Genomic DNA, 15,068 nt, shown 5'->3' with positions numbered 1-15,068 from the left:
CAATGCCCCTCTGCCATGTACATTGGCCAAACCGGACAGTCTCTACGCAAAAGAATTAATGGACACAAATCTGACATCAGGAATCAAAATACTCAAAAACCAGTGGGAGAACACTTTAACCTGTCTGGTCATTCAGTGACAGACCTGCGGGTGGCTATATTACAACAGAAAAACTTCAAAAACAGACTCCAAAGAGAGACTGCAGAGCTAGAATTGATATGCAAACTAGACACAATCAACTCCGGTTTGAATAAGGACTGGGAATGGCTGAGCCATTACAAACGTTGACTATCTCCCCTTGTAAGTACTCTCACACTTCTTATCACACTGTCTGTACTCGGCTAGCTTGATTATCACTTCAAAAGTTTTTTTTCTTTTTCTCTTAATTAATTGGCCTCTCAGAGTTAGTAAGACAACTCCCACCTGTTTATGCTCTCTGTATGTGTGTATATATATCTCCTCATTATATGTTCCATTCTATATGCATCCGAAGAAGTGGGCTGTAGTCCACGAAAGCTTATGCTCTAATAAATTTGTTAGTCTCTAAGGTGCCACAAGTACTCCTGTTCTTTTTTTAAAATAAATGAGTGTCAGGTAACATGATAGCTTCTACCTATACACAGATTTCTCAGTCATTAGCTGTTTGATTCATGCAGTGATGGCATAATGTCTAGTGCTCATGCCATCACTGTCATTTCAGGGGATGTCACAAAGGTTGTATTGAGCTATGGCGCCATGAATCAAACAGTTGAAAAAGAACGCCTAGAAGAGAATGCTTCTTTTTTTACACAAAGATACGTGGTCAGATTATCAGCTGGTGTATCAATGACCATTCCATTGATCATTTTAAAAGACAGCACGTGACATTTAGAAATGCGTGTTACATCATGGTCTCAAGGCATGTCATAGTATGTTTCCCAGAATCAGTTCTAGCCCATACATGAGGAAGAACAGTGGCAAATTTAACAAAACACACAGCAGTGTATTTGAGCCCTGTACAACAGGGGTTCTCAAACTGGGGGTTGGGACCCCTCAGGGGGTCGCAAGTTTATTACATGGGGGTTTGCAAGCTGTCAGTCTCCACCCCAAACCCTGCTTTGCCTCCAGCATTTATAATGGTGTTAAATATATAAAAACATGTTTTTAATTATTGGGGGGGAGGGGTCACACTCAGAGACTTGCTATGTGAAAGGGGTCACCAGTACAAAAGTTTGAGAACCACTGCTCTATAATCACAACAATATATCTTTACCTAGCCTCCCACTCTGAACAGGATCTCTAACCACAAACCATCCTGCAAAAGAATCCCAGGGTTACTAGCCCTGCTTAATTATCTCCAGCTTCTTATGCTTCAGAGCTCTTAGCCCATCTTTTAATTGGTATTTTTAATCAAACTTGAAAGCTTATTCCACCGTGCTGTAGAGTTCCTACATTTTGCACATTATCACAGCAATGCTACTTTGATCGTTTAACAGCCCCTTTGCATATTAAATATCGCCTTTGCTGTAATGACAGACATCTATGAAAGTTGAAGGAGAATTCAGCAGGGAACCCTTACACTGATAAACCCATTTTAGCATTCACATTAGCATCTAGGCAGCTACCAGCTTAAGAGAAAGGGAAAAATCTCCTCACTCCAACCCCTCCGTCTCTTTAAAAAAATTGTGCATGGGATTAATGCTCATGAAATTGGCAGACTAATCTTATCAGTCAGAGCCAAGCATATTGCAAGTGAGGGATGTGCAAGCATTCCATATACTATTCCCCCAATCAAAGCTTATTCTGACCTGTAAAAGTCCTGCTATTCCAATCCAGGATTTCTGCAGAATATTAACCGTTAATGGTTGTGCTTAATTGTGCACTGATGATGTTGGGTTTCTGATGTGAGCAAATGCTTTTTAGGGACTACAATAGCACCACCAACTTCATTTCTACTTTTAAATTAACCAGGATTAGGAGAACCCACAGGCATGTCCACAGAGCCACTGCTCAGTGTCTGCTTCCCACAAAGGAGGAGTCTGCTTCAGCTCTCAGGTAGAGGGTATAGGTGTTGGTGCCTAACTCCCTTTGAATTCCAATAGGATTTGAGTACCTAACTCCCTTAGGCTCCCAGCTGCAGCCCTTTTATTCAAGGGGCAGAGGTTCACGCTTTTAGCTCTGGGGACCTGAGTTCAATCCGCACTGACAACCGAAATGATGATGGTTCTTATATCTACTAAAATTGTTTTCTGAAAAATTCCCGCTGGTTCTACAATGGGTTGGGCAGCAGCACCGGTGAGAGCCCAGGCATAGACAAGCCTTCAGGCATAGTCATTGCCATGTTACGTACATGAGAAATGTTTGTTGTTGCTTATTGCAGCATGTTGTAAAGGCAGCCAGTAAGGGACTGATCCCGCTCCCATTGAAGTGAAGGGCAAAACTCCCATGGATTTCAATTATGCAGGAGCAGATCTTAAAGGTCAAGCTGGAGCGCCACAGTCAAAGACCTTTGCTGGAAAAATTCCCCTTCCCAATCCAGTCCTGACTGAGCCTAGGGACCAAGGAAAAGACCCACCCACCAGATGGCTGCGTCAGGTATGGTCAGTTCTGGTTCTCACATAGGGTTCTTTCTTGGAGTCATCCGTGCAAAAATCTGCCAGCCTTAAGACTTCGGCTAACTATGCCGAGCGGGGGGTTAGGTATGAAAACGGATTCAGTGACCGTTAATCAAATCTGACTTACACAATACAAAGCCCATCAGTACTGAGAGCTATAAAACAGTAACACAGTATTCAGACCTGATTAGTTTTTTTTAAAGTTTGCTTAACTGGGAATGAGACAGAATGTTTAAGATTTTAATTTGTATTCTTTGCTGTTTCCTTTCGACACCAGTTCAAGAGACTAGCACAGAGGCCAGCAGTTAATTGAGTATAGAAATGTTTATTAAAAATATAGCCCCAGATCCTTTAAACAGAAGCTTAATAAAATTTGTCCTAAATTTTCAAACATGACTAGAGATTTTAGGGATCCCCAGTTTTGGAGTTCCCATCTTCTGACACCCTAATAAGGGCCTGATTTTCATAGCATGGGTGCTGAGACCTTCTGAAATCCAGGCCCATTAAGGTATCCTCTTAGAAAGCTAGAAATTGAGGCTCCTGAAATCTCTAGTCACTTTGGAAAACTGAGGGCCTTAATTTTAAAATGCCAAAGTGACATATATTTTTATTATTAGACACAGCAGAATTGAAAAGCAGGATGGAGCAAATTGATAGAGCTGACAGCGGAGTGTTGAGAAATAATCTCTACTCCCAGTCTCCTTTAGCCAATCCTGCCAAGTAAACACCCCCGAAAGAGTCATTGCTACTTTCTCAACAGCCTGCCTTACCCATCACAAATCTTCTTGATTTTTTGGTTGAGCTGCTCTCCTTGATAGAAGATAATGAACACATTCTTTTTCATCTGTTCCTTCTGAAAAGCAATGCAAGCAGATTTTAAAATGCTCATAACAAAATACAGCACAGTTCTGAAAAGGGAAGATTTTTAGTCACTCTTTCAAGAGCATTTTTTTAATAGTTTTCCAGGAACAATAATTAGAACACAAAATGCTGTTCAGAGGGTTTCCCCTGGCTGCAAACACAAGGGCTAGAATATCTGTTGCAGGCTGTGTATACTGGAGACAGAAGGCCAGCAGGAGTCATAAGTGTAACCCTCAGAGGAAGCAAAGAACAGGGCTTCTTGGGCACAGAGCTTGCTGGAGGGACAGACTTGGAAATTTCTGAGCAAGAAAACTGTTGTTTGTTTCTACTGTGTTCAGGGACACAGAACTTTGTGTACACTTTCGTAAATAAACAAGAATACACCAAGAATGTACCTGACAATGAGTCCTCATCCTATTGAAAACAGCCCTACAAGGCCCTGATTATTGGCAAACTGCTCAGGCCAAATGGGCAACAGTGATCATAACAACTGAGAATGGGGAAAACAAAGATCTGTTGTGTTTTAAAGAGGGCCTCCCAGCCCCATACTTGTCCAGCATGTCTCTTACTATATGGATTAGTCTCTTTGAACCCCAGTTTTAACTAAGGTGGCAGATACAGTAGAGTGGCAGAGGGTTATCATGGCAGTAGTTTGGGTTTCTCTAAAGGTGTGCGTGAGCGCGCATATAAAGTGGGAAGAGGTGAAGCAGGAGTATACCTACCGTAATAGGGTCCTCCAGGGCGGTGTCCATTTCAGTGTACCTCAAATAGATGTTTCCCCTGCAGGCTCTCCACAGTAAACGCTCAAAAGGCACCATCCTTTCCCTTTTTATCACCCCTGCTGTGAATCTAGGCAGTGTTAACAAGGCAGATAAATGGCAGGCATATTTTCAATATTTTTGAACATGTACCACACTGGGTTGTATAATCATTAAGGCTCCATAGTCTATGTTAGACTGTATTTATATTCAAATCCGACCTGGGACCCTGGCTACAGGTGTGGCTGTAGTTAGTTGAGGCCTCTATATTAAGAGAAGTTCAAGCACAGATCTTACTTCTTAATCTATTCACTTTTCTCTAACTTTTTAGGGGGGCATAAGCCCACCTGTCTGTTTCATGACTGGGGAGGGAGGGAGAGAAAAAGGTTCATTCTCTTCTTAAATATGTGAAGCGGATATAGTGATGGTGAAAGGCACATGGCTGACCGCACTGGAAACTGACATACTCTCTATACACACAGCCAGTACAGCACAGGCAGGGCATGTGAGTTTCATCACATTGACCGACCAATGTACCTCGCCCTCAACCTGACGAGGTCAAAGGTTTAGAGCAGAGTTCAGTTTCCCGGCTTTCTCGCCGTCTTAATCTAGCCCAAGGCTGGAGTAACTAAGCCCTGACCCAAGGCAATCTTGCTATCATGAGGGCCACTAAGGAACTGCCTACTTTACAAAACACCACTGTATGGGGATTTAACCATGACTAGCTGCACAGTGCTGAACGTGACTTGTCTTGGTCAACATTGCTGCAAAGTAGGGTGACCAGATCACCCAAGACAAATATCGGGACGCGGGGGGGGGGAGGGGGGGCGGGGCGGGGGGCGGGGCCAAAAAAAAAAAACCCTTCCTCCGCAAGTGCTGGAGGGAGGCCCGGGAGACGCAGGGGAAGCGCGGGGCCAGGGTGAGTAACAGTCCGGCCTGGCCCCGAGCAGGCAGGACTCAGTCGGGTGGTAGGGAGAGGAGGGGGGCAGCCCGCGGGGCCAGGCGGTGGCTGGCTGTTCTCACCCCTGGGCAGCGGGACTCGGGAGCAGCCGCTGCTGCAGCTCCCACTGCCGCGGGGGAGGAAGCGGCCATGGCGCTCGGCGGCTGCGGCTCTGGCGCCCCCGAACCCCCCGAGTCGGGGCCTGCTGCAGGGACCCAGCAGCGCGTACGCTGTGCCCAGCCCCTGGCCAGTTGCGTCTGGGCTGCTGCCCAGCTGGTGCTATCCCGCGGCGGCCCTGGAGTGGGGGCAGCCGGCCCCAGCCCCCCCGTCCCACAGGGGAACGAACGGGGCTGGGCGGCCGATGCCTCCACCCCGGGGCCGCCGCACGATAGCACCAGCTGGGCAGCAGCCCAGACGCGACTGGCCAGGGGCTGGGCCCAGCGTGCGCGCTGCTGGGTCCCCGCAGCAGGCCCCGGCTCGGGGGGTTCGGAGGCGCCGCAGCCGCGGAGCGCCATGGCCGCTTCCTCCCCCGCAGCAGTGGGAGCTACAGCAGCGGCTGCTCCCGAGTCCCGCTGCCCGGGGGGGAGAACAGCCGCCGCCTGGCCCCGCGGGCCGCCCCCCTCCTCGCCCTACCAAACCAACTGAGTCCTGCCTGCAAGGGACCAGGCCGGACTGTTACTCACCCCGGCCCCGCGCTTCCCCTGAGTCTCCCGGGCCTCCCTCCAGCACTTGCGGAGGGAGGGGGAATGGTGAGCCCGGGGAAGAGGCGGGGATTCGGGGAGGGAGCCAATCGGGGGAGGAGGGGGCGGAGTCGGGGCGGGGGGGGGGGGTGCGAGCACTTCCGGGCTCTAGGCTCCGGGGCATTTCCTTGTTTGTCCAGTGTCCCGACCGCATGTCGGTCGGGACGCGGGACAAACAAGGAAATATCGGGACGGTCCCGATATTTGGAAGGAATGCGGGGGGGGGGAGGGGGGCGGGGCGGGGGGGGGCCAAAAAAAAAAACCCTTCCTCCGCAAGTGCTGGAGGGAGGCCCGGGAGACGCAGGGGAAGCGTGGGGCCAGGGTGAGTAACAGTCCGGCCTGGCCCCGAGCAGGCAGGACTCAGTCGGGTGGTAGGGCGAGGAGGGGGGCGGCCCGCGGGGCCAGGCGGTGGCTGGCTGTTCTCACCCCCGGGCAGCGGGACTCGGGAGGAAGGAATGAACAGAACAGAGCAATTTATTGTAGATCCATCCCCTGTTGTCCAGTTCCAGCTTTTGGCAGTTGGAGGTTTTGGGACACCCGGAGTATGGGGTTACATCCCTGACCATTTTGGCCAATAGCCATTGATGGACCTATCCTCCATGACTTATCTAATTGTTTTTGGAACCCAGTTATACTTTTGGTCTTCACAATATCCCCTGGCAACGAGTTCCAAAGGTTGAGTGTGCGTTGTGTGAAGAAATACTTCCTTTTGTTTGTTTTAAACCTGCTGGCTATTATTTCATTGGGAGACCCATGGTTCTTGTGTTACGAGAAGGAGTAAATAACATTTCCTTATTTACTTTCTCCACACCAGTCATGATTTTATAGACCTCTATCATATCCCCCCTTAGTTGTCACTTTTTTAAGATGAACAGTCCTATTCTTATTAATCTCTCCTCATACAGAAACTGTTCCATACCCTTAATAATTTTTGTTGCCCTACTCTGTACCTTTTCCAATTCTAATATATTTTTTTGGAGATGGGGCAACCAGAAGTGAAGTCATTATTCAAGGTATGGGCATACCATGGATTTACAGAGTGGCATTATGCTATTTTCTGTCTTATCTATCCCTTTCCTAATGGTTCCTAACATTCTGTTCGCTTTTTTGACTTCCGCTGCATATTGAGCAGATATTTTCAGAGAACTATCCACAATGACTCCAAGATCTCTTTCTTGAGTGGTAACAGCTAATGTAGATCCCATCATTATGTCCGTATAGTTGGATTATGTGTGCATTATCAGTGTGCATTACTTGCATTATTAACATTGAATTTCATCTGCCATTTTGTTGTCCAGTCATCCAGTTTTGTAAGATCCCTTTGTAACTCTTTGCAGTCTGCTTTAGACTTAACTATCTTGAATAATTTTGTATTGTCTGTAAACTTTGCCACTTCATTGTTTACCCCTTTTTCCAGAACATTTATGAATATGTTGAACAGCACTAGTCCCAGTACAGATCCTTGAGAGGCCCCACTATTTACCTTTTTCCTCTGTGAAAACTGACCATGTATTCCTACCCTTTGTTTCCTATCTTTTAACCAGTTATTGATCCATGAGAAGACCTTCCCTCTTATCACATGACTACTTAGTTTCCTTAAGAGCCTTTGGTGAGGGACCTTATCAAATGTTTTCTCGAAGTCCAAGTACACTATATCCACTGGATCAGCCTTGTCCACATGCTTGTTGACCTCAAAAAATTCTAATAGATTGGTGAGACATGATTTCCCTTTACAAAAGCCGTATTGGACTCTTCCCTAATATATCATGTTCATCTATGTGTCTGATAATTCTGTTCTTTACTATAGTTTCAACCAATCTACCTGTATTGGAGTTAGACTTACTGGCCTGTAATTACTGGGATCACCTCTGGAGCCTTTTTAAAAATCGGTGTTACATTAGCTATCCTTCAGTCATCTGGTACAGAAGCTGATTTAAATGATAGGTTACATACCACAGTTAGACATTCTGCAATTTAATATTTAGTTCCTTCAGAATTCTTGGGTGAATACCATCTGGTCCTGGTGACTTATTACTGTTTAATTTATCAATTTGTTCCAAAAGCTCCTCTAATAACTCCTTAATCTGAGACAGTTCCGCAAATGTGTCTCATATAAAGAATGGCTCAGGTGCGGGAATCTCCTTCACATCCCCCGCAGTAAAGACTGATGTAAAGAATTCATTTAGCTTCTCCACAATGGCCTTGACTTTCTTGAGTGCTCTTTTAGCACCTTGATAGTTCAGTGACCCCACTGATTGTTTTGTGGGCTACCTGCTTCTGACGTATTTAAAATAAATTTTGCTATTCCTTTTTGTGTCTTTTGATAGTAGCTCTTCAAATTCTTTTTTGGCCTGCCTAATTGCACTTTAACACTTCACTTGTCAGAATATATGCTCCCCTCCACTTTCCTCACTAAGTTTCCCAGAGGCCACTCAACAGCTGGCAGTGATTTTCAGTCACTAGGCACATTTGAACCAGTGACCTGGAGCTGAAAGGCTGTCCATCCCATTTAGCAATACTCTGAGCCATAAAGATCAGTTTTTTAATCATCTATTGTCTCCTTCAAAACACTAATGTTGCTTTCATTTTAATCAATGAGTTACAATTAAGAGACTGAAAAGCAGCCTGTACTAATCTATTTGAAGATAGGAACTGAATTCAGCAAACCTCTAAGGCTACGTCCTCACTGGGGGTGGGGGGGTCGATTTAAGATACGCAAATTCAGCTACGCGAATAGCGTAGCTGAATTTGACGTATCGGAGCCGACTTACCCCGCTGTGAGGACGGCGGCAAATCGACCTCCGCGGCTCCGTCGACGGCGTTTACTCCCACCTCCCCTGGTGGAGTACAAGCGTTGATTCGGGGATCGAATGTCGCGTCCCGACGAGACGTGATAATTCGATCCCCGAGAGATCGATTTATAGACGTAGCCTAAGACTGGGTCACGGTGCTGAAACCAGCTTATTAATGCTGGTGGAAGTAAAAGGGAAGGGTATATTTGCACTGGCCTTATTAAAGCTATAAGTCTATAGCCACACTGACCCCAACTTTGCAGCCACTGCAGCCGGAGTACTTCTTAATTCCAACAGACCAGAAGTGTCTTCGTTGAAGAAATCATCTGGTAGATTGGTTTCTGTCTGAAAGCAGAAATCATCATTTTCTTTTGAAATTATTTTAAAAACACTAACATATTCCAATAGGTTTAACTGTTGTGACATCTTTACTGTTGCTATTGTTTGTCTGAAGACAGTTTTCTACGGAGAGCTAGACCAAGTGTCAAATTTTCAAGTGTCTAAGTGACTTAGGGGCCCATGAGATTTAGGCACTGAGAAGCCTGAGACCCAATGAGCCTTAGGTTCACCAAGGCATTTTGGAAAATTTGACCTCAAATCTGCAATAAAGAAAATCTGGAGTCTTTTTAACCCCCCTCAAAAATAAAGCCAAAAGCATAAACAACTTAAAAATTTATCAACCCCTCTGCGAAAAAGAAAGAAGGACAAAGTGGACAGATAGTAACACATCTGAAGAACTCTCACCTCAAAGAAGTCCTGAGTTTTCTTCAGGAGATGTTTTAGTTCAGTCAGTTCTAGAAAATTCTGTTTCAAGGTTTGCTGGTTCTGATTGGCTTCCTGCAGCTCACGCTCCAGTTTCTCCAAAACTGTCTGTTTACAACCAAAACAAAACAGGAAAGATGCAAGACAGGCCCAGTTATCCTTTTACAGGCTGCCACATCCCTGTCAAAAGGACTGTAAAATAATATGGGCAGACACGTATGATTGTGCAATGAACATTTTAAAATATGCATCGTCTGTTTAGGTATATGTACACAGCTATCAAACCTTTGACCTTCCCCCTGCCACCCTCTCTGTTACATGCAGTGACTCAAAGTTATATTTAGGCACTAAATTAGGCAAGCCAGCAGACCATCATTCTACGTGAAGATAGATCATGGTCTCGTCTCAGACGAACAGTGACGGTCAATCTTGATTAAAACCAATCAGTTTGTAAACTTCATTTCCAGTTGGACTAAGAGCAGACAAATTCTGTGCTTTTGAGTCAACGGATTCTTTTAGGACACATCATAGCCCAAACCAGCAAGGTGCTGAATACAAGCTCCGAGGTTCAGAACAGCCTCAACTCCCAGATTTCACAACAGACTTCAATGGGGATAGAGGGCTCATGGCACCCTTGCAGAATAGGATCTAAATCTTTGAGGTACCCATTTACCAATGCTCAACATATCAGGTTTCCTCCAATCATCATTGCTAATCTCCACAGACAAAAGTAACATGGCAAAAGGCTATTCTTTGCTATGAAACCATGGGGGTTTTCATGACTGGGAATAGGTCATGAATAGGCCTTTGCTGGGATTTTCAAAGGGGTCTAAAAGAACTGCCTGCCTCCCTTAGGATCTTTGAAAATCCCAGCTGTAGTCAATGTGCTAAAACAGTCAGATGTTTCAACCTATCTGTCAGCTCTTCAAGAAGAAATAATCCAGCCCTGAATGTAGTGGTTACAGCACCAGGTTTCATGTCAGTGCAAGCAGCCCTGGTGTTCTGGTAAAAGCTTCTACTAACCTAGCTGGCAGTCAAAACAGAGTAGGGAACAAATGGTATAAAAGGGGAAGTCTATAGACACAAAACATTTTAAAAAAGAAGAGCACGTGGATTAAACCTCAGAAGACCCTTCCAGTACACCAGGAGGCTTGGAATAAATAAATTCTGTCTCTGATCAACTCTGTGGAGAAAATACATGACTGGAAGTCAGGAGTCTGATTTTCTGCCGCTAACTGGGTATGTGAGAGAGCAAGTTATTTAACCTCTCTGTTCCTAAGTTTCCCCCCTGTAACAATGGGGATCATTATGCAAACTCCCCTTTGTACTAAAGCACTCCAATCTGTGTCTGGGAAGTGATATATAAATACAGTATTATTAATCTACTACACAGGGTTGTGCCACAACTACAGAATAACATGGCTAACCCATGAGCATTTTCAGAGTGGTAGCCGGGTTAGTTTGTATCAGCAAAAACGAGGAGTACTTGTGGCACCTTAGAGACTAACAAATTTATTTGGGCATAAGCTTTCGTGGGCTAAAACCCACTTCATCAGATGCATGGAGTGGAAAAAAAAACAGTAGGCAGGTGTATATATACAGTAACTCCTCACTTAAAGTCGTCCCAGTTAACGTAGTTTTGTTATTATGTTGCTGATCAATTAGGGAACATGCTCGTTTAAAGTTACGCAATGCTCATTTGACAGCTGCTTGCTTTGTCCACTGCTTGCAGGAAAAGCAGCCCGTTGCAGCTAGCTGGTGGGGGCTTGGAACCAGGGTGGACCGGCAGCCCCCGCATCGGCTCCCCGTTTCCCTAAGTCCTCTGTGAGGCAGCCGCCCAGCAGGCTACCAATTGCCGGCAGTTCAGCTGTCCCTCCCCCCACTGCCCTGTGCTGCTCCTGCCCTCTGCCTTGGAGCTACTCCCGGGAGACTCCTGCTTGCTGTACAGGGGGAAAATAGGAGGGCTAATGCCAGGGTGTCCCCCTCCCCCCTGCTCCTGCACCCCACTTACCCCATCTTCCATAGAGCGGGGGCAGGGGACACACATGACAGGGCTCAGGACGGAGGGAGCTTCCTGGCAGCAGCTGCCCTCTCAACTTGCTGGTCTATTTAAAAAGGCAATGTACTTAGAGTGGGGTCAGCGTACTTAAAGGGGCAATGTGCATCTCTCTCACACACACATGGTGTGTGTCTCTGTCTGCCAGGCTGTCTCCCCTCCCTCCATTCGTGTTGCCTTGTAGAGTGTGAGGCTACATTAACAACAACAGGTTAACCCTTGAGGGCTCAGCCAATTGCTAGTTCATCATTTAGCAGTAAGGCATTCCCTGGGAAATAACCCACCCTCTTCCACCTTCTGATTTCACCATCTCAACCAAGCTTCAAAATCATCATTTTTGTGTACAGTATTGTTTGTTTAAAACTTATACTGTTTGTGTGTGTGTGTATATATATATATATATATATAATATTGTCTTTTGTCTGGCAAAGAAAATTTCCCTGGAACCTAAGCCCCGCTATTTACATTAATTCTTATGCGGAAATTGGATTCGCTTAACGTCATTTCGCATTTTTCAGGAACATAACTACAACGTTAAGTGAGGCGTTACTGTACACAATACGGTACACTCCTATCTTTTCACGTACTGTGTATATATACTTGCCTACTGTTTTTTTCAATTGCATGCATCCGATGAAGTGGGTTTTAGTGCACGAAAGCTTATGCCCAAATAAATTTGTCAGTCTCTAAGGTGCCACAACTACTCCTCATTGTTTTTTCATGAGAATTTGCCACTGGTGAGTCACTTTCCTCCACTTCTGGGACCCACATGGTTTTCCTGATATGTTAAATATGTGGGTTTATATGTAATTTCACGCCTCCCCTGCCCAATCTTTTTCCATATGTCCCCGAGGCAGGGTAGAATTTTGTACCTCCAAATCAATCATTTCTCGAGGCAGGGGGGTCTCAGGATACTTTTCAGGTTTGAAGATCACAATCTCATTTTCCATTTCACTTTCCAGAAAGCCTGCACGGAAAAGGCACTGTTAGGCTTTCCCTGGGGGTCACTGACAGGGCCTGCGGTGGTGACCCGAATGTGACATGACATATGATCACAGTATTCAAATGTCATTTGACACTTATTCTAGGAGATTCACCAAATATTTGTGGAACTCTTCGACACCCAAGAATCTGGCTCCCTGGAGCTTCCCTCAGCAGCAAGGAAGCTGCTCCTTCTCCAGAGGAGATAATTGAGTACACCTGGGAATCGTGACTGTAGTACGAAGCTAACCTAATCATAGACACGGCAGTGGAAAATGATCATTAGTTCATTGTGCCTGCTCTCCAGCCTGCTGTTCCTTACAATATAGTATCCAGAGGCTTCTCCAGAACAGTTTCAAATCCTCAAGGGGTGAGGCTACTCCAACCTCCCTCAGTACTCCTGGTGGAATTCTGCACCAAAAAATTAAAATTCTGCGTACAATATTTCAAATTTCCACAAAATTCTGCATATTTTATTTGTCAAAATAACACAACATAATCACACCCGTTTCAATTATTTTTGGTCATTTATTTCAAAATACCTATCAGCAAGTAAGTCTGTAACAATACAGACCACAAAAAAGATTAAGGAAATGGTTTTTGGCAAATAGATTCCTTACTAGGCATATTAATACAGAATTCTGAGTAATAATTCATTTAAACTACAGTACAGAACCATATTTCCCGCACCCCTCAGAAGAAGTGCAAAGGCTTGGGGGAGTCAGAGGTAACGGAGACACTGAGGGAGAGGAAGTACATTGCTGGGAAGGAGCCTGGGTGTGAACTTGTAGGGTTGTTGTGTATGGGTGGGAAAAGTATGGAACAAGGTTTTTTTTTTTGGAGGGGGGGAGGATTGTTAGGGAGCTTCCCCCATGCAGACCCTGCCTGACCCCTAGCCTCTCCCATTCAGTCAGGCATATCTGCCCGACCTCATGTGTCTCTGTGCCCTCACTCAGCCACTCCCCTGTCCTTATGTCTCCCTGTACCCCCCCCCGTCCCCATGTGTCTCTGTGCCTCCACCGAGCCACCCCCTGTCCCTATGTAGCTCTGCACCTCCTGTCCCCATGCGTTTCTGTGCCCCCACCCAGCCACTCCCGTGTCCCTATGTAGCTCTGCACTCCCTCCCCCTGTCCCCATGTGGCCCTGCACCTCCACTCCCATTCAGCCCCTGTCCCAGTCTGTCCTCCCCCACTAGCCCTTATGAACCCCTATCTGACCCCCCCAGCACCCCGCGCTGTCTGTCTCCCCATAGCCTGTCTCCTGACCTAGCCCTCTGTGAAGAAGGCAGCTCTCTCTCTCCTTCCCACAATGCTGGGGAGCTTCAGCTTTGCTCTATTGCCACAGCGCCCTCTGGTGTGCAAAAGGTGGAACTGCAACAACATTTTGGCAGAAGCTTTTTTCTGCACAAAAAATTAGAAATCTGCAGGGCTCATTAATTATGTGCATGTGTAGTAATGCAGAATTCCCCCAGGAGTATGTCAGGAGAATATACTGCAATAGACTAGATCCCACTTGTAGCAAATGTTCCCTGCTATCCAGCCTACATTTTTCCTGTGTTTCATTTCATACAATAGATTTATTTAGACACCTTGAACCTTGCACCTCCTCGCTTTGATATCACAAAGCCTGGGTTTGGTGCCCGTGCTCCTGGACAAGGAATGAGACAGGCACCTGAGAATGGGATTCACAAAAGCTGGCATGCTAGGCAGCTCCTCGCCTGAGCTAGCCAATGGGAGATGCCAAAGCAAGGGGTGTGTCCTTGCCCCACCCCTCTCAGGGAGTTCACCACCTAAATCCAAGCTGGAGGGAGGTGACACCCTCTCTTGGAATTCTCTGTTGGTGCTAGGGGGCAAGTGGAACAGCTTCAACAGGAGAAATGGAGGGACCCCCATATCAAACTATCCCATAGCCCAGCGGTTAGAGCACTCACCTGAAAGATGGCAGATCCCTGTTCAAATACCAACTCCTTTCAGCTGGAGCGAGACTTGAACCAGGGGTCTCCCGCATTCCAGGTGACCAACCTAGCCACTGGGCTAAAAGTTATGAGGGAGCTCCTCCTCCCAACCCCTCCAGTTGTTTTGTGAGAGCTCACCAGCAGGGGCCAAGTCTGGTAGGTGAGCTCTGGGCCTGCTTACCAGATTGGGCCCCACAGGTGAGTTGGGTGAAGGAAGGCTGATCTTCCCCCAGTTCACGCATCACACTGGGGCTTGGGCATCTGGATGTCTAGAGCGAGACAGCAGTGTGCGTGCTCAGAGACAGAAACACAGGGGCAGAGATAACTCCTAATGCAAAAATGTAGGCACCAAATGAGTTTCGTTGCCTGCAGCGTTCAGTGGCAGCTGACCGGGGATTTGTGAATCCTCGTGGGGCCTGATTCTGGGATTTAGGCACCTAAAATAGCAGTTAGGGTACCTATGTCTTTTTGTGAATCTAGCCCTATATTCTTAGCCACTGACTTTTTGTTTGCACGCCCTTCAAAATCCGGACCCTGCAATGTGCTGAATGCCTTCAGTTCCGCTGACTTAAATAGCTCAAAGGAACAGCAAGCCCTAACACACGTTCCTATACTGTCCCTGTCCATGTG

The 15,068-nt window shown here is 46.3% G+C and overlaps 1 protein-coding gene across 2 annotated transcripts in view; it reads right to left on the bottom strand.

Moving 5' to 3' along the window:
* The window catches only part of ATP6V0A4 (ATPase H+ transporting V0 subunit a4), a 55,562-nt gene that overhangs the window by 33,853 nt on the left and 6,641 nt on the right, over positions 1–15,068 (bottom strand). For both annotated transcript variants that reach the window (XM_054033595.1, XM_054033605.1), the window contains exons 4-8: positions 12,376–12,470; positions 9,430–9,555; positions 8,936–9,030; positions 4,178–4,304; positions 3,365–3,447 (exon numbers count right to left, since the gene is read on the bottom strand). In XM_054033595.1, coding sequence (XP_053889570.1) covers positions 3,365–3,447; positions 4,178–4,304; positions 8,936–9,030; positions 9,430–9,555; positions 12,376–12,470 — 526 coding nt within the window. The remainder of the gene's footprint in view (positions 1–3,364; positions 3,448–4,177; positions 4,305–8,935; positions 9,031–9,429; positions 9,556–12,375; positions 12,471–15,068) is intronic.

The sequence above is a fragment of the Malaclemys terrapin genome, chromosome 1 (genome assembly GCF_027887155.1).
Source record: "Malaclemys terrapin pileata isolate rMalTer1 chromosome 1, rMalTer1.hap1, whole genome shotgun sequence".
In the NCBI taxonomy this organism is placed as follows: Eukaryota; Metazoa; Chordata; order Testudines; family Emydidae; genus Malaclemys; species Malaclemys terrapin.
The sequence above is the reverse complement of the archived record's forward strand: the minus strand, read 5'-3'. Positions and strand labels throughout refer to the sequence as shown.